The sequence below is a fragment of the Lagopus muta genome, chromosome 8 (assembly GCF_023343835.1).
Source record: "Lagopus muta isolate bLagMut1 chromosome 8, bLagMut1 primary, whole genome shotgun sequence".
NCBI classification, from domain to species: Eukaryota; Metazoa; Chordata; class Aves; order Galliformes; family Phasianidae; genus Lagopus; species Lagopus muta.
The window spans coordinates 17,020,537-17,040,980 of NC_064440.1; the positions used below are offsets into that span (position 1 = coordinate 17,020,537).

The following is a 20,444-nucleotide window of genomic DNA, read 5'->3' on the forward strand; positions in this document are numbered from 1 at the left end:
CACCCAAGTTTTTATTTGGATGTGATTGAAATATATTGGGAAATATTCTCTATTTTGACCTGTTTTTTTAATAGAACATCAAACCCAATGCTCAAAACACAATACTGAAAAAGTATGTCTGAAAAAACAGCTCTTTACTCATGCTCTTTTGTCCTTGCTAAGTGAGTCAAGTGTATGAACAGTACTACTGGTCTTAGTAAAAGAGTGACCTTAGATACATTGAAGTGCAATGGCTTGTTATTAATTTGGCCTTAGCTGCAGGGCTTTGCATGGTATCAAGTCTCTCTTTGTATATAAAGCCTGATATTTAAACTCTTTCAGCTTTAAGTGGTTCTGCAGAGAATTCTCCTGTTAGAAATAAAGACCATACTGCAATTAAGATACAACATGACTGCTTTTTAGGACCGATCAGTGTATGTTTAGTTAGCATGCATAGTACACCCACATGGACATCATTTGTAAATTCATACGAAAATTATTATTTCAGTAAGCATTTCAGTTTTAAAGGGCAAGGTTTAAATCAACATCAAGAATAAAAGGATATGAATGTACCAAAATCTTGATAGCAATTTTTCTGACGGGATTAAAAGGAGTTAAAATATACAAGGCAGATGTGGCACTGAATCGGAAAATTGCCTTTCCCTTATTCAATACTATGAAAGTCTGCAAAACAAAAATTATACAATTAAAATGCAGCACTGCCTATACACGTCTTCATCTCCTTATTAAGTATTCCATTTTCCATCTGGTAGTTTCAAGTTTCATTCTACTCTCTACCTGTGGTAGGAAAACAACTGATTTCTATACATACAATGGATTAAACCTTCCATTAATGATTCTCCAGTTCACTGACTTTCCTAGCACACAGACTGAATTCAGATACTTTTAATGTTGGTGGGAGTTATCAGCAAAAATTTCAGTTTATCCGTAATAGCAAAATACGGCATTTCATCAATAAAAAATATTTTCAAGACTTCATTAAACTAGGATTTTCAAATTAGGACTTCTACCACATCATTAAACACAAACAAACAACAACAAAAAAGGGATAATAGAGCCATTCTAAATTCCAGTTTGCGTTTAGAACAAGTATTTGTTCTAATTATATATGTGTTTAGTTTATGTGATTACAAGGACAAACACCTAGTCACTAAACAATGTAGCATAATTTTAAAATAATTTCAGATTCATTTGAGAATTTAAACATTACCAGTACTGATCATATGTATATTCTAAAAAAGTATCTGAAAAAATGAAAGGAATGTATAAATTGCCAGCTGACATCATTCTAAGCAGCCAGTGACCAGCATAACCAGAACCAATACAAATATTTTCTTAAAAAAATATGATGTGTTCATTTTTAATAATATGCTCTCGCTTTCCATATCTGTGGGCACCAAATGTAGGTAGTTATTAGCTTTTCAAATGTAACCTGATAAACATATGGTGAGCATTCACTTTCATTTTGTTCCTGTTGACAGTCATTGCCAAAGTGTTTTAATTTTTATTCCAAGTTTATTTCTGCTTGAGATATACTTGCATCTTTACCACTGCCTGAAATTTCTTCAGGACATGACTATTCTTCATTCCTTTTGCTCTTTGTCAGTGGTAATGGCTCTGCTTTGTGTCACCGTAATAGAGCCTTTGTTATGCTCTCAGCTGAGCTATATGGTATCACTGCTTTCCATGCTGGTTTCTATTCTCCTGCCTCTGATCAGAAAAGTGCTGTCCTTCCCATGGCCTTTGCTGCCTACCTGGCCTGCTCCCTCGGGGAGAGAAGACCTCATTCTGCTGGGAAAGCCTACAGGTAATGGATCTTTGCCAGCACCTGCTCACACAGTGATGTTGTGCATGGCCTTGGGGACGACAGTGCTCTTACACCTACTGGCATTTCTCTCTGCTTGTCAGTCTTGCACCCAGTTAGAAATAGTAGAACAATTCTGCCTGTCCCAAGTTCACCCTGAAAGCATCCTCCAAGTCCTGTATGATTGTCTCTGTAGGGACAAGGCACTGATTAAGAGTAATTTATGCTACAAATTGAAGGAGGGATGATTAATGCCAGTTCATCATTTAAGATGTCCATTTGTTTTCTGTTGAGCACATTAGGCTAGTATTTAACATAAATGCAGATATCACCTGTGATAAAAAATTCTGCAGTTCACTAATTATTCTCAATAGCCTGATGAATTCATCAGTAGTCTGAGTTTCTCAAGCTATGCCTACTTTTTCTGATTGGATATCAGAAATTATATTTCAGTACTCAGTTTTCTGACACTTCATTTGTAGACTTGTTCAAAAAACTTTATACCTGAACTAACTCATGAAACTTCATTCCAGAGCTGTTTTACAACTAGTCTGTTTTGTAAGATCCAAGATTTAAAAACAACCTGTGCCATTTATGTCTGTTTGTGTTAGAATATATGATATAGCTATAGCAGAAGAAAGAAATATGGCTGCAGACATTTATTTCACTGAACTGGGTGATCCGATGCTATCTGGTTATATACAATTATCTCTACTGCAAAATCACACTCGGACTATTTTGTATCTCATACCCAGTCTTACTGCTACACTGAAATCAGGAAAATTCAGCCATGTGCTCAACTTCAAGAAAGTTCAAGGAAGTTACAGATCCCATAAACTAAGGTTATTAGCAAGAAATTCATTAGATGCTGAAGAAGTCACAGTGTAAAGAGCATAAATCAGTTCCCTTGGATGAAAAGATATTTCTATGTATTTAGTAGCTGGGTGACTCTAACCATCATATTTTCTGATAAAAAAATTATTTCAAGTGCAGAAAATGATATTCTATTTTGTGCAGAAGAATATTCACTCACTTTTTTATTGATATAATATGGGTCCAGGTCTTCCAAAGGTTCAGAAACCATTCCTGGAGGTATGTCACCATAAATAAATGGCAATGTCTTTCCTGCCTCCAAGTCACTGTTTGGTTTTGGACCATTTTCATCATCATCATCAGTATGTTCTTGCTTGGGCTTTTTAGCTTTTTCTTCTGCAGAACGTTTTTCAATAGCTGCGAGAGAATCTCTAGTAAAATAGCGGAAGCTTTCAGGTCCTGGCGGTACCAGCAGTGCCTGTGCCATATTTTCATCCTGCAAATTTAATTCCTTTTAGCCTCTTGCATAAGAATGACCTACAAAGAAAAATGCAAATAAATTAGGAAAACTAGAGTGTACCACCAGAAGATAAAACAAAACCAATGAAACACATTTGCACAGAAATTTTCCAGTCCTGAAATGGAAACAGCATATTTCAAGGCTGGAAAAATGTTAAAAGCAACTGCTTGCTTTATGCAGATATTTTTAAAATTTATGATTATTTTTCAACTTTCTCCTGCTGGTCTTGGAAAAGACATTATTTATATTCACTAGCCCTACTTTGTTTATGGCCTTAGACTATTCCAGTTACAGGAAACTGTTTTAAACATATATTTCCTTTTTAATAGCAACTGTAAATGCATATTCTATGAAGTATTCTTGATATTTACAAATCTATATTTTTCTGGTTAATACATTGTATCTTTTTTTCTGAATTATTAGAAATCTAACTCCAGAAATTAAATAATTTGATTAATGCTGTTTAAATGAAAACCGAGTGATGGAATGAACAAGCATAATTCCTTCTTACTGGCAGTTTATTGTACTGAAAGTTTAGGAACAAAGGCAGGTTAGTGTCCACTTACTGACTGTGAGATGTGAATCAAAAGCACAAGTCTTTTAAAAAAAGCGAGGACATGATCAAGGCCATATGGGAAATGAGCACTGTCCTAATTCCTTGCAGAAGTATCATAACATCGTTTCAGTCTAAAACTAAATAGGAACCAAAAATTGAGGTTCCCTGTGAATGTCTTTGGTGCCAACGCTGGCTGCTGTGTTTTCTGCTGTTTTTTCCGGTTTTCTGCACCAAACTCCCCATTGCAACACAGGTCTCTTCATGTAGTCATGCAGTGCATCAGCTGAAAGTAATGTGCTTTTCTTTCTTCCGAGTCCTGCTGTGGGACCTGTTGCTCAGACTGATGCAGTCTGCAGCACAATGGTGAGAGGAAAGTGGCTGGAAAGGGGAATTGCAAATCTTGTTAAGCAGTGGTGCCACTAACAGAAGAGCATTATTTGCTGCATACTTTGCAAGGGCATACTGTAATAATTGCTTTTATAATTTATAAATTATGAAAACTGATTTTTTGGGGGGGGTTAGTGGGTTTCGGTGCCTGAAATGAGTGGGTACAGTCATGTTTTATGCATAACTAAGCCATTCAGCCTTCCCTACTTTACCTTGTGAACGTACAACTGTATACTGCAGTTGTTAAGTCTAGATGTGAGACATAAGTATTACTTTTCAGAAAGGTGGTCAGGCACTGGAATGGACTGCCCAGGGAGGTGGTGGAGTCACCGACCCTGGGGGTGTTCAAGGAGAAACTGGATGTTGTGTTGAGGGACATGGTTTAGTGGGAGCTATTGGTAACAGGTGAACAGTTGGACTGGATGATCTTTTAGGTCTTTTCCAACCTTGGTGATTCTATGATTCTATGATATTATACTCATCTGTATTCCTTCAGCAGTCTTCCTCCTAAAGTCCTCACCTGTCTGGAGCAGCTTGTAGAAATGGCATGCATGCACGCACACAATCTACCACAGAATGCTACAGTAATGATCTTTTGAAATAATTATTTCCTTTCAGATGACCTTTCCAAACCCAAATCCTAAAGGGAGAAAGAGTATGTTAAAAAATGTTTGAAGAATTTACAGTGGAAAAATGGAAGAAGAAATGAGACTACTTATTCCTAAATCCAAATTACCAAGCAAATGACATCATGGGTAAACTTGCCTCTGTGCCACTTCAAGTCTTAATTTATGGAGTGCGTTCACAGCATGGCGTCAGTGTGTATGATGTGCATTGAAATCACTGAAATTATGTAACTGGCACATTATTGCCTAAGTAACACAATACCAGAATGGAGGAGACCATAAATTCATAAATGAAATATATTGTGATGTAGACATGGAGAAAGCTTTTCTCAAGTAAAAAGCCTGGAGAATCTTGTGTTAATGTAATATGTAAATCCAGGAGGGGCTGAAAGTATAAATTGAAAAATAAATTTTTAAATGAGCCAGTGCCTCCAGCAAACATCCTTATCACATGCTTCTATGATTCTGAGTTTCAGTACAGCATCGCCAGGGCTGGAAGAGACCTCTAAGATCACTTAGTCCAACCGTCCACCTACCACCATGTTGTCTACCAAACCATGTCCCTCAGTGCGGCACATACCCCCTTCTTGAACACCTCTAGGGATGATGACTTTACCACTTCCCCAAGCAGCCTGTTCCAGTGCCTCACACTGCTCTCTATGAATAAATTTTTCCAAATATCCAACCTGAGTTTCTCTATTGCAACTTAAAGCCATTCCTTCTTTGCTGATATCTATTAAATTACACAAGTGTTTTTCTATTCTAAATATGCCCAAACTGTTTTTATTTAGACATTACACTGCTATAGCAGAAATGCTAAGTCACAGCTTGAAAGAGTGATTGAGCACTTGATAGGAAGGCAGAAACAACCCAGGGGAGCTCAGGTGTGTGCAATGTCCCTGAGTGGCCAAAAGGGCAGAGTCAGAATCCACCCCTTCCCAAACCTCATTTAAGAGTTAGCAGCAGTGGTAGTAAGGGTATCTTGCTGGATGTCCCTATGTACCTGAGACCTCCTGAAGGTAAGCAGTTTTTTTTGTTTGTTTGTTTCTTTGTTTTTTTCTCCCCTCCTTCCCCCCCTCTGTCCCTGAGGATGCGTTTGAGCAAGTCCTCACATATTGCACCTTAGGACTTTTCTACTCTGCTCTCATTGCTGAGCTTTCTGTTGTGTTACATCATTGCACCTGCTTAGTATAAACAAAATCACAAATATTTAAGATTACCTTTTGCTATACTTACAGTAGTTTAATAGAACAATGAAACAAAAGCGATTATGTTCCCTATGTGGAGCCCTGAGCAAGTTCTTAGTGGTCCTTGAAGTATAAACCAGTGGCAGCTTCCCTCTTCTTTCTTTACTGATTTTACAAATGCTTATGTCTAGTGAATAAACTGCCAGGCCATAAGTGATACCAGACAAAGAAAAAATTGTCTATCTAATCACTTCAGAGTAGCTTTTATTGAAGAGGTATCTTCTAAAGAATATTTTCAAAAATACAGTTAAGATCTGAGCAGCTCAGGAAATTAATAAAACACTGCCCTAAAACTTTAGCTCTCTTGGGCCCCCCGGTAGCTGATACTGCTCAGCCTACAATTTAATGGATTTGGTAAGAAACGATGAACTCCAGGTTACTATTGAATTTTTATACCAAATAAATTTATCTAGTGGTTTTTGTGAATTTCATTCCACAAACCCTCTTCTAGTTTTCTTTCAATCCCTTCCTTTAAAGATTAATACACATTATCCATGTATGTTCTTAATTTTATGCATATTTCAGTTAATTTTATTAGTCCTAGGGATAAGTTGCTACATTTTATTTTTGAATGTAATTATCATCTCATCATTTACTTAGAAAATGACTTAGAATGTAGGCAAAGTATCTGTGCTAATGATGTCAAATTAATTTTTTCTCTGAAACATCCAAAGGAAGTGGCCCGAAGGTATCTATTTTTAATATATCTTAAATCAGGCAAACGGTAACATTGAAAGTGGCACTGTAAAAGTGAAGTGGATACCATGATTATTTATTAAAATCACTAAGATATTGAACAATTACTTGTAGTCTGTGTGAAACAAGTCATGTCTACTCTTCAAAACTTTCAATTTACAAAAGTAGCAAATCCTGTAGGGTTTCTTTCAAGTTTTTTTTTTTTTTTTTTTTTTCTCCCTCTCTCAGAACATGGGCATTTGAATTTTCCTGCTTTCTCCTTTTTCTTTTTTTTTTTTTTTTTTTTTTTTCTTGGGAAAGCTAACAGATTTTCATTCCATTAAAACAAAATACTGGCACACAAACATGCAGTGGCAAAAGTGCAAGACTAGCAAACAGAATCTGTACAGTGATCACGTAATGTGATTGTCTTAATCTAATCATTAATTTGAGAGATTGTAATTTGGGAGTATCTTCTGATGTATCAAGTACAGAAGTAGCCTCAGATGGTTTTTGTTAAAAACAAACATAATTGCATAAAAATTAGGCTTAAAAAAAAAAATCTGTTCTAAATGACAGATGTTCATGATACTCATTGGCTAGTGGTAGGGCAGTAAAGACATTGTCCAAATTCAAAAGGTGGAGCTCCCACTTCAGAACAGACATAAGCAACAGGGTTTGTGGTATCACTTTAGCATTGGCTGGAGATTATTGTCTGCTGCTGTAAAAGTAAAAAGTATAGGTGTTTGCTGATGTCATCAGAAAGTTACTTCAATTCACACCACTGTTATCTTAATGAGAAAAAGAGTATGGGGAGACTACAGACAGTATCTAAAGGAGTGTGTCATCACAGCTCCCTCTTACTACCGATTCCAATGCATTCAGTTGACCTTTACAATAAAAGAAGAAAGGATGGGTGAATGTTAATTTACTACAAAGTTTTTCCACTAAGAAATACTTCTACTGTAATAACACACAAGCAGAGGTTTATTTGATAAAGAAAAACCTATCCCCTTGTCTGCTGAAAAGCTTCAGAGGTTTTTTTTTTTTTCATGGTTATACATCACTGCCATATTTTTTTCATGGCATCTTTGAGCCACTTTTAATGCTTTAAAAATTGATTGGAAAATAGAATTAAAAAAAGAAGACCCAAGTTCTTAATGCTTTAATTAAAAAGTGCAGTGCAATCTATTCATTGCAATGGAGATCTGATTGAGATATATGAAGAGCCATCCAGTCAACTGTCAATCCTAAGTCAAGTTGCTCTGGGAGCCCATGACTGTTTGTTACAGGAAAGCAGGTATTTTCAAGAAGATTGACTTCCTGTAACCTGAAAACAGCCTTCAGTGCTTACCATGTGCTCTGAACCTGCCTCTTCTTTACACTGTAATCTACTAACTTCCACTATGATAACTTGTGTTTGCAGTTCCTAACTGACTAACATGTAGGATTTGTTTTCCTCTTTTTCCATTCCTTCCAATATTTATCATCCATCTAGTCTGTCATTTTCCTTGGACTACAGTCATTGCTAAATTATAATTATTTTGTATGAATCTGTAAGGTAGACCTTAGCAGCCTGTATGCACTAGTATTGCGCAACTATTCAAAATAAAAATAATAAAGTCACCATAAGGTATTTATTAATAAAATAAATAGTGGTAATAAATAACAATATCAAAGTAAATACTACTATCAGGATACAAAATAACTAATAAGGAAATGCAATGGCAATAATATTTGTGTAATAAAAGCTTAATTTGAAAGTGCTTAGAATGGGATAGTCTTAATTTTCTGAGTGTGAATTTGTAGCTGAAGCCTGACCAATGATCAGTAAATACAGGAAATACAAATAAATAATGCTGTCCTTAAGAGTCTTACACATGATTTTATTTAACGCTCTCATTAAAAGGTGTTCAAAAAGGTGTGAAAGCATGGTAACTACATTTGAAGGACTCCCACTTCAACAAAAAAAAAAGCTTTCTGAGTCTGAAAATCTGCTCAGAGTGTAAAATATGAGGTTAAATCTGACCAACAAAAGATTTGTCAGATGAGCAAACCTTCAAAACAGATTAGATCAGAAGTCGGAAAGCAGCTCAAATCTGTCTGAAAGATCCAGAAGCTGGTTTTTGGGGCATCTTCAGACACTGTTCTCTTGTCTTGTTATCTTTGAACCCATTGGCATCCCACGCTCATCTCCTTACTGTTTCACTGCAACATTTGATTTTTTTTTTTTTTAATTCTTTTGTTTGTATATTGTGCTTCCTCTTAACTGGGACATATGGCAAATAGTGACATATGATTCTTATATCCATGCCAGTATGCTTTATCTAGTAAGGTTGGTCATGTTTTTTTAAAAAAAAAAAAAAAAGTTTTCTAGGGAAATCTCTGTTTCTCAGATATGTGCCTGCAAATTATAGGACCACGAATATAAATATTTTGACATTTTACTCAAAAAATAGACCCAAACCTTTAGGAATTCTTTAAATTCAGCCATTATATATTTTTAAAAGAATTAGTTTCTTTTGAGAAGATGTGGAAAGTGATCATACATGAATGCCTGACGTATTTGAGAAGAAATCTTAAGAAGTTAGATGCATTCAGCTAAAGAAGAGTCTGTTTCTTAGCCTACCAGTGTAAGTGGAATGTAATACTTTTTTTGCAAATATCTTGCAAAATCTCATTTCAGTTTCCAGCTTACATTTTAAAGATATATATATATAAATATATAGCACCATATTAAATGCACATCATATAAATCAAAACATAACATCTGGCTGAGAAGAAAAGATAGTCTTACCTTTGCTACTCAAAGATAAAGCAGATTTCAGAATTTAGCCGCTGGATCTTTTGCTATCATGAAAACAACAAAAAAAAAAAAGCTGCATTTCTAGCAGAAAATGGAATTGTTAAGAGAAATTTCTCTTTGGGAGCTGAAGCTTCTTTGAGACTGAAGTTTCTCAGAGCTCTCTGATATATATATTTTTAGTCCTGTGTCCAGAGCTTCTCAAAATCAATTGCAGTAAGCAAAGATAAATTTACATATCCATACATTTTTCCAACCTAAGGAAAAGACTTATTAAAAGCAGGGTGGAACATGGATTAGCCCACAAAACCTAGCACAGACTGAAAGTATGCTTCAGAGTATCTTTTAAGTCATGTGAATTTCAAAAATTCCATTTATTCTTTTAACTGCATTTTCTAAATGAAAGGAGAAAAATGTCTGCAGAGATTACTGTCTGACTAGTTCATTCTTCAGTAATACAACTGTGCCCAGGCTAACAGAAAGGTTCTCAACTGTTGCTTAGGAAACTGCAAAGATTATCATTACTCCCCCCTGGATTTATAGTCTTTAACCAGGAGGAAAACATGGGTATTTCCTTATGTTATTTATCTTAAGGAAGTTAGTATCAGTAGATTTTTTGCATAACAAAGTTTTCTTTCATCTCAAGCAATGCAAAGGCCAGTTTTTTCTCCACATTCTTCAGATTGCATCAAGCATTGACTAAAAGTAAGCTGCTGCTTCCTCAGCCCTTAAAACTTCAATATTCAGAGCATATATTTTATTAAATTTAAATAGTCTACTTACATCTTGGGAACTTTAGTCTTCGGCCACTGAGATTGGGATGAGGTATCTTGGAGAATGTATTCCCATTTGAACTGTATTTCTGGCTCTTTTAAAATTTATTTTACATTGTCATTATTTTGTTTCTTATTCCTATAGAAGAAAAAAAAAAAAAATGAGACATCCCTGTAAGTCCTAGCTCCTGCTAAAACATCCTTTATAGTACTTTTCTTCGAATGCTTTGTGAATGAGCAGCCATTGAAAAGTCTGTGGATAAAATCTGTTTGACAGAGATCTGTTCAAAGAATACAGGTGGGAAAACAGACAAAGCTCTCCACTTGACCACAGCTTCTTTTATAAAGACTGATTTCAAAGTATTCCGACAGAAAATATGTTCAAAATATGAGTTCTAGTCACTACTAATCTAGAATAACTTTTTTTCTCAAAGATACGATAAGTGATGCCTCAATTGTAGCTTTTACTTGTTTAATAGTATAACAAAGTCATTCAGAGGATCGCTCACAGCAAAGTTTTCGTGTCCTGGTCATTTTGAATGAGGCACTGATTCAGCACATCTTGCTGTGGTGAGTCACTACAAGAGGCTCCACTGAAGACATCTGAAAGCTTCATCTCAACTACTACCCTCAAGGGATCATGACTCTGATACTGCCACCAATGCTACTTATCCAGGAATGCAAATTTTCCAGTGAATGTAGCAATTCCCTGGGGGTGCGCAGAGGGATTACCCATCCCTTTGCCTATTGGGTGCATCTGCATTCTGGCTCTGAAGTAGCATTGTGGCTGAAATCTAATCTCATGGTCAGAGACAGGGCAAATAAGCAAAAACTGTTAACTTCTGTAGCTTGCAGGCCTTAAAAATATGAACTAGATATTGTAGCTTCCTAGTGAAAAAACATCATAAATACTAAGTATTCATATGATACTTATTTTCAAAAGAGGACTTGTAACTTTTGGTCTGTTGTTAAAAATCATTGCTGTGCGCAAACGGTAGAGGTATCCATCTTTGGCATGAATGAGTTTGACAACACTAACAATGCAGGTGATATTAATAAATCCTTATGCTGAATAAGAGCACAAGGCAGTCATAGCAATATTTTTTCACCAGTAACACTAACCTTCTTATCTCTATTTATTACATCTCACATCTGTTCTTACTGACTGTATTTCCAATGGATGAGGGATGCAGCTGTATATCTACTAATGCTGTACCTCATAGCAGTGTCACTGCGAAAACTAAAGGAAGGAGGTTGGTGAAACTGTTAGAGCTTTGTCCTGAATCTATGGTAAATTAACTACAAAATTTCAATTTCTCATCTCATGTAGTTTTAAACATCTTTTTCTATAAGGTGGATACTTGTAATGTATTGCAACAACAACAACAAAAACCCACCAACATAACAAATCAACACTTCATTATGTTTTCTTAATGTTTTGCCTTAATGTTTTGTAGGCTTCTAATCTACTGTAATTGGTTTTCACCTCAGGACTATAAACTTGCATAAGCAGTTTTAAATTATAAATTTTTGCTGTAGCGGAAAGCAGCTATAGAGGATTATTTTGGAAGATATGTTGACCAAACTGGTTTTATTTGGAGCAGGTTATCCTGCTTCAACTTCCAGGAGTGAATCACAGGTAAAACCTCAGGCATGCATCAGAAGTGATTGCTGATTAGCAAACTATACAATATACTCTTTTCTAAGTGCAGGACTCTTTCCTGAATTCTTCTGCCTGCACAGCATCAGGATTTCTTTTAAGATGAGGTGGAACATCCTTCGTGTTGTGAGATATATTTTAAAAATATTTCAAGTAGTCTCTTCATGCACTTGATCTCTCTGAGCTCCCTTTTAATGTGAAGCTGAGCTGAAAAAGATAGCTACCTACTGTTATGTTGTCTTGTGGAAGAATGTGTTGATGCCTCTGAAATTCAATTTGGGAAAGGAATGGGTTTATTCAAAATTAGATACTCCTACAAAGATTGTTGTTGGTGTTTTGTTTTCATTTGTTTTTTGTTGTTGTTGTTGTTGTTTGTTTTGTTACAATATGCCAGTGATGGCTTCTGCAAGTGGAATCACAAGTTAGAGGCAAATGCAATGAGTGGAAGTCTAGGGTATTTGAAGTGTTAAGTGATTACAGAAATGTTAATCTGATTTCGAATTAACAAGAAACAGTTATCCACAGATATAATTGTCCAGATTCAGAATTATTTGTTGTGTGTTCCCCATACCTTATATCCAACTAATTCCTAGTATTTTGTGAACACTTACCACTACTTACCACTATTTACTTTTATGGTTTTAAAGAATTCACAGTGAAACATCACTTAGCGATGTCTAAATACGTCACAATATTACTCTTGCTTTAAAAATTAAAACAAAAGGTGTTTCAAAAAGTAATACTCTTCTAAATTTCTCTAGAGAAACTAATGAAAATGCATTTACAACGCAAAACGTTGCTTGTAAAACTAACAAGACATAACAATATAAACTCGGAAAATGAACAGAATCACTAAGAACCACATAGCTGGGATGCTTGTTTTCTAGTATTGCTAAGCTCCAGAAACTAATCAATACAAAAAATGAAAATAAAATTTGTATATCACAAGATTAATGGACTGTATTTAGACTTTGGCAGTTGTCTAGGGAACTGAAAGGAAAAAAAGTGTAACTTCTTGCTGAGAGGCTTATACAGAATTCTGAGCTGTATGTGGTCTTTGCTGTGTGAGGTACAAGCATGGAAATTCAAAGTGAGAATAGAATATTTTATATCTGTGGCTTAACATGATCAACGAAAAATACACATGGATTTCTTCAAGTTCCCTTTGCATGCAACTGCTTAATAAAGCTAAATTAATCCCTAGGTTTGGAATGTTTTCTTAATGGAAAGAATTATGGATTATGGAAGTACCATTTTGATCTAGTCAGAACTACAATGTAGTAAAGCAAGTTATCCCACTTATTTAGAAGACATCTTTTCTTATACTGTTTATCAGCCCAATATTGTACTAATAGAGGCCTGTGGTTCTAGGTAACATTGTGGGATTACTAATAGAATTCTAGCATTCTTTCTATGCATTAGAATTATAACAATTATATAGAATTATAACAATCTGATACATAGAAAATGTAAGGCAGGTAACTCAAACTAGTAGTATTAAAAACTCACTTAATACTCAGCTACAGGTTCACTAAATAGGTAGAAATTCTTTTCTAACACAGGTTGAAATGTATTTATACTGTTTTCATTCATAATTTAAGTCATATGAAAAAATATGAAGATTTTAATCCTGAGGGAGGTCCTAATTTTAAATAAACAATATCTAATTTAAGCATAAATCTATAAATGGAAGTGTCTGCTATGCAGCTCTGATAGGGATCTCGTTGAGTAGTTATACTGGGAACACAGAGTGAATAATGCTGATACTGTTGTGGTGTTTTTTTTTTGTTTTTTTTTTTTTTCCTCCATACTGGCACCTGTGAAATCATGTCAGATTTATTAGTGGCCATCATGCTTTCAGTCAGGAACTTTGCAAAGAAGTATGAGCCTGTGCCTGTCACAGTGTCAAGACAGGGAGTCAGATGTATGTTATGCATGCACTGTTTGGCTGGTCTGTATACATGTAGTCCTTTAACACAACAGACATCAGTTTAACTATGCAGGTAGCTCAACATTACAGCATGTATGCAATTGATATATCTGGTATGTACCACACATCAGTATGTGCAATGCAGTCAGGGGAAACATAGTCTTACTGATCTGGTGATATGACGGCTTGAGCCATGACCTCAGAGAAGCAGCAAGGAAAACAATTCCAGGTTGAAAGAAGGACCTGTGCATATGATAGCCCTATGATTTACATTTGCCTAAGTAGGACTTCTCAATAAGGAAAGATTGGTAACTACAAGCAGTGCTCTGAAAGTTAGAAAATGATAGAATCATTTGAGTTGAAAAAGACCTTTAAAGGTCATGTAGTCCAACTCCCCTGCAAAGAACAGGCGCACCTACAGCTCATCATGTTTTTCAGAGCCTGGTAACTGCCTCCTATTTAATTATGTTGGCCCATGACATCAGAAGCAGCTGTTGGTGGTATGGCAGTAGAGGTTGAACCTTTCCACCAATATTCAGTAGTCTGTTGCCATGTGACAGAAAGCAGCAAAGGAGCAGTCAGAAAAATTGGTGTCTGGCATGGAAGTGCCTGTGAAGCAACGGGGTGGTTGAATGGTTGAATTCTTCCATGCAGGAAAAAACAGCATACTGACATTCACTGATGCTTGCTGGTTGGTGATGGAGACCCAGCAGTGTATGTGAATGCAGTGAGGTGGTGGGTGGTGCATTTCAGCAGTGGCAACAGTGTCCACTGTTGGTGGAGATGTTTGAGTGCAACACAAAGGCTCTTGTTAATTGCTGTGAAAATGCACAGCTAATGGTGGTGGCTATGCTGAAAAATTGTGTTTTGTAGCTGAGAATTTGCTCTATCAAATGTTAGTGTGCTGTTTTTGTGCTTTTTATATCAGTTGTATTTTCTACAGGAATTAATAGGAGGCGTTACTTTTGGAGTGATCTATGTATAAACAGTGAACAACTAATCTGAGCAGAAATAATCTTTATGATTTTTACACGTGAAAGAGCTCACAAATGCTTAAGCTCTTTAATTCAACATTAACTTTTTACAATTAAAAATACAATTAAATGTTACAATTATTTAAATGGTTTATAAAGCACATTCTGTTCTATTTTAGTTGGTAGAATAAATTAACAGTCCTTTTTTTTTTTTTTTTTGTAGGAAGGCCTTAGAAAGACTTTTTGTGTCTTTTTGTGACCACTTTTCAATTTTTTGAGAATTTGAAATGACAGTTTTGGGTTGGGCTGGCTGCTGCTCTTGTTTTTTGAGGGGCTTTTAGTTGTTTTTTTTTTTTTTTCTTTTTTGTGGGAATCATTTTGGAAATGAAAAACCAGATACTCTTGTGACCTATAATTTAATTTGCATACTCCTGTTTAGGATTACAGTGGTGGCACTTATACACACTGCGGTTTTTCAAAAGCGTGTTGTGCTCCTACTTCATATTTACATTTTGAAGTAATGCAGCCTCTGCTTGAGCTACACTTAATCTGCTCTTTACCTAGTTACAGGACAAGAAAAAATCAAGCAATAGTACTATAAGAAGTACTAGAAGAACAGTACTATTATTTAGACATAAGGAAGAACTTTTTCTCTCAGAGAATGGTCAGGCACTGGAATGGCTGCCCAGAGAGCTGGTGGAGTTGCTGTCCCTGGCAGTGTTCAAGAGGCATCTGGATGACATGCTGCGTGATATGGTTTAGTAGCTTGTGGTGGCAATGGTGATGAGGAGACGGTTGGACTAGATGATCTTGTAGGTCGTTTCCAACCTTGAGGTTCTATGATTCTAAGAATAATACTGGGGACTTCAGATAACCATAAGAAAATTTTGGTGCAAGCAGGTGAACTCTGATGTAAGATACCAGCTCTGAGTTCCTTCCTGAGGCAGACAATTACTTAGGTTGTTCTGAAAGTAATGCCTCCTGTTTATTTCTACAGAAACTACAAGAAATATAAAGAGCACAATAACACAATAGTGTTATATTGCTGTGAATTTGCTCTACTTTTCAACATAGTCACTGCCATTAGCTATGCCTTTTCACCAGCAATGAAAAGGAAAAACCTGTATGCCAGGCTCATGAAACAAATGAATAAAAATTAAAAACAACAACAACAACAAAAAGGCAACAAAATTTAAAGGAATATTGGCAGGAAGGTTCAACCTCTAATTCTCTTTCACCAACAATGGCATCTGAGGTTATGGGCCAACATAATAATATGGGAGGCATTACTTTTGGAGCAGCCTTCATAGATTACAGGGCAGTGCTGTTGGCAAAGTGCTTCAGAGCTTTTAATCAGGAATAGTAGCTGGGACCTCAGCTATTATTCCTAGGAAGCCTCAGTTCAGTGTATACATCTGTCCTGCAAGCAGTCTGAATGTGTGTCAATTTCATTATGATACTTTAAGTGTTCTATGAATTCAATGTGACACTGATGAAATGATATTTGCTGCAATATATGTTAATCAGCATACATTACTGATTAACAGCTGCAAGCTAAAAAAAAAATAGAGTAGAGGAGTACACTGAGTGGCAAATAAACTGATTAGACTCAAAGTTAAGTTTCTAAATTTATCTAGAATTATCTGATTTAAAAAAAAAAAAAGAGTAAATCCTGGATCTTACTTTCAGCAGTTGTTTTCAGAGGCCAACAAAAAGGTAATCTAAACAAATAGAATTACCAAATATCAGAAACTTGTACTTATTTTCCATTAGATTTAACTCAAGTTTGAACAGTTTTTGTTTGTCACCTTACATCATGAACGGTATATTAGTAAAAACTGCCAGGATTTTCATTTTAGGGATTCAGGTCATAACTTTGCCTACTTTGAAGAAGTCTCAGCATCTGCTGTTATCTGATACATCAAAAGTTGTGGGACTTCAGCAACGTAATACATAGCATATATTTAACACATATGGGGCCAAGAATGCAAGCAGCAGCAGGATGCCGTCAGTCACAAGTTCTGTTTCACATCCCACCTTCATTATTGCTTCTAAAATTCTTTGTCTACTGAAGGTGTGGAAAAAAAACTACAAACTAACTCATTTAGTGCTATCTGATGAAGAAAAAGAGGTGAAAACACAATGTATCATCAACAAATTTATTTGGAAGGCACACTTCACATATTTTATCCTTTCCCTTGACATTCCCCACCCCCAAATACTGATAATGAAGGGAAATGACCAAATTACATTGGTGACAAAAGTTAGGATAGTATAAGGGAGTTGTTCTTCAGTGAAGCAGTGGCAGCCCCCACCTCTGCTAGCATCTTTTATTACCTCAACACAACTTTAAAATGCAGTTTAATTAGCACAGCTGAGAAAATCAGTGTGAGGTCTTAACTTTTGCTCTTTAGAGGAAAAGATCATGAGCTAACAATACAAGCATATTTTCTATAAATACCAAGGCCTAATAAATAACATATCTGTTTGACAGGTGCTATGGAGCTTCAAATTACCACAGCAGCTTGCAATCTAGTCTTTAACACAGTCTTTTCTCCCAAAATGGAGATGTGTGAGAGTAAATTAAGATTAATTAGACTTAAAAAGTCTTCATTGAAAACTGTTTTCTTGAAAAATCCATTATGAAAGCACAAAAGTAGTATGTTTTTAAACAAGCATCATTGTTATTATTTACTTATGCTGAAGTTACTTACACAAGGAAGTCACAGACGTATTGATTTGGCAACATAAAAAATATGAATTGTAAACTTCATCCTTTCCTATCACTGCTTCATGTATAGGCCTCACTTGCTGCACTGAGCAACAACTGAGAGTCAATCCTGCATCTTTTTCTTATACAGACTGAGACAGCGTTTTGTAAACAGTGAGCTCCTCAATGGTGTTGTATGTTTTTTGGCATCTTTTTATTTCTACTTTTTTTTTTCTCATGAAAATTATTTCCTAATTAATACTACAGTACTATATATATTGAATACCATGTGAATCTACATCTGTGGAACCACTACTGAAAAAAAAGAATCTATCAAAATGAGCTTTATTTATATCTTTTACCTTTAATAATAACTGAATGCTGAAATTACTACTAAAAACAGTGAATAAGACAATAGATAAATGGAAAAGAACATGAAGAAATAGAATAATTATTCTGCTTATTTATCCAAATTGTCCTATCAAGAAGGATATATTAAGCTAGGCAGTGATGTTATGGACAAAATGTGAGCAGTATTGTCAGTGTGGCCCTCTGGTTAATTCACAGTTGGTGAGTCCATTCTCTCATACGCACTGACACACAATCTGTATTCTATGGGGGAAAAAGAAATGGCACAGAAAGAAAATATTTCCTTATATGCCTTTTAGAAAAATCTAACCAATAAGGAGATTTTGACAAAGAACAGACACACACATCATATATAAAATATAATATATATATTGTGTGTGTGTGTGCATATTGAAAATGGCATTAACAAACCACATGGATTTTATTCCTGGATCATCAGAATCTGAGATGCTCGGAGTCTTACAAGACCTGCTGTTCCTGAGCCTGGATATCACCACATTTGTCTTCTTAGGAAACAAGGTCATTTCTATAAAATGCCAAGAATTAATGTAGTACACCTTGATGATAAAAAGATCTGATTTTGCAAGCAAGTCTACTGCATTACACTATCACATTAAGAGGCCAGATATCAGATTTAACTAGGTTAAAATAAAAAAAATCACACCACCATCACAATCAGTCAGTACAAAATGGCTTTGAATTCCCCATTCCATCTTTAGCTCTACCTTAACAGCAAACCAGAGCATACAGTCTCATTCCAAAATATGGAAAAGATCATATAGCTAAGATTTATTACAGGTACAATTTAATGTTTTGCCAGCTTACCTGATTGAGGAAGAATGACAAATCACTGCAAAGCCCAGCATCCAAAAATAACGTGGTAATATGTATCCCCTCCTGAAATTGTACAGATTTCCATCCACAAAGCTTTACTAGTTAATCATAATTTCTGTATTCTCAGTGGAAAAGAAAACACAGAGACCTTTCCAGAATCCTCTCTGATTCTGCCTCCGCTTCCTGTTCCCTCTCACTCTATGGTACCCAACATATATCAGAAAACAGCTTATTAGGAAGAGGGAGGGTGAAGGGTGGGGGAGCGGAGGGGGAGAAGAAATGAAAAAAAGCGGCACCTAACGTGGCAGCTCCACCTACTGGTAAAGATAACGAACACGTACAAAGCATCAACACTACACTTCAAACCGATGCTGTGTAGTAAGTTCCTCCAGGCAAGAAGCAGAGCAGACCAACAGAGTCACTCCAATTATTGAATAACTCTTCTAAAGACTTTTTTCTTAATATTTTAATATTTTAGTTTAAAAACAGTTGTCTGAATACATTTAGCAGGGTCTTTAAGCTGTAAATCTGTTGTTTCTTATAAAAATCTGTGAAGAGAGGAATGTATCGATGGCTCAGATACTGACCATTCCCTTCACTGCTCTGTGCTGAATTTGGTGTGTATCTAGATGCTGTCCTATTTGTTGCAAACTACCATGCATCTTTGGCATCACTTTTTTAAATTTTTATTATTCTGTCTAAAATATGCCATGCTTATATAAAAGTCTCAAAGTCTTTCCCTTATACAGGATTCCTGGGATTTACGTATTCTTACCTAGGACTCCTCTGGCCATGCTGGGAAGATTTATTAGGGCAGGGGCTCCAAAATCTCTTGGTCTGTGTGCAATAGTGCTGAGTAAATATTGTGCTCCAGGCAACATTGTTAGAGACCACTACTGTTCCTAACTGATCCAGTATCAAACTACCAGCTTTGTTCAATCATGTGGGATTTAATGAACAAATGTTATCCTCCCACAAAACAACAAAAAAACAACATAAGAAACAATTACTATTTTGCCCCCTCTATTTTCTTTAAGCACCTTTTCAGCAATGGATGGAGATGGTGCAGTTCTCTGTTGTAGTGGTCATTCACAGGTTGTGGAAAAGAGTGACTGCTGGGCTGCCAGCATGCATTCAGCACAGTGGCTGCTATGGAGCCACGACTGCATGGATCAGCAGCCGCAGCAACAGCTGCCTGCAACTGCTGTCCTTTATCTATACTATTATCTATAAATCCCTTTGTCAATTAGCATACTTAAACCACAATCCTTAAGCATTTGTGTCAACTTGTGAATAGTCCTTTTTATTTCAGTTCAATTTTGTGTGTGCTTGACAGGAATGGACTGTAAATTCCTGAATTTGACTTACAAAAGCAAAAAGAAATGTATATTCAGGCAGTAATCCTAAAATGGCCACAATAATTTCTGCATAATAAGTGAAAGAGAATGTGAATGTGCCCCTAGCTTGCAAATGCAGGTGCATTTCTTTTCTTGTTTGTTTTTGTAAAACTTGAGTACAGTCCTGATCACAGTGCTCAGGCAAATCCTCCCTTTATTTCAAATATACTACGAGGGTCTGAACATACACCAGAGTTTTATTTAAAAAAAAAAAAAATCTCCCTTTAATATTTACACGTTCAAACTTTCAGAAGTTAAGAAGAAATATATTTTCACAAAAAAAAAAATTATTATTTCTTGTCACTCAAGCAGTGCTTTTGCTCTTATAGAATTATGTTATATTAGTGAATTCATGAATGTACAGAA

The 20,444-nt window shown here is 35.7% G+C and overlaps 1 protein-coding gene across 4 annotated transcripts in view; it reads right to left on the reverse strand.

Moving 5' to 3' along the window:
* Positions 1 to 18,935, reverse strand: part of LOC125696690 (sodium channel protein type 2 subunit alpha-like) — a 72,796-nt gene extending 53,861 nt beyond the window's left edge. For 2 of the 4 annotated variants that reach the window (XM_048952704.1, XM_048952705.1), the window contains exons 1-5: positions 18,673 to 18,935; positions 10,215 to 10,343; positions 9,426 to 9,478; positions 2,838 to 3,154; positions 543 to 663 (exon numbers count right to left, since the gene is read on the reverse strand). In XM_048952704.1, coding sequence (XP_048808661.1) covers positions 543 to 663; positions 2,838 to 3,104 — 388 coding nt within the window. In that variant the 5' untranslated portion in view covers positions 3,105 to 3,154; positions 9,426 to 9,478; positions 10,215 to 10,343; positions 18,673 to 18,935. Of the gene's footprint in view, positions 1 to 542; positions 664 to 2,837; positions 3,155 to 4,600; positions 4,721 to 9,425; positions 9,479 to 10,214; positions 10,344 to 18,672 lie in introns of all 4 variants that reach the window. The other 2 variants (XM_048952707.1, XM_048952706.1) reach the window with 2 other exon arrangements.
* Between the last annotated feature and the right edge of the window lie 1,509 nt (positions 18,936 to 20,444).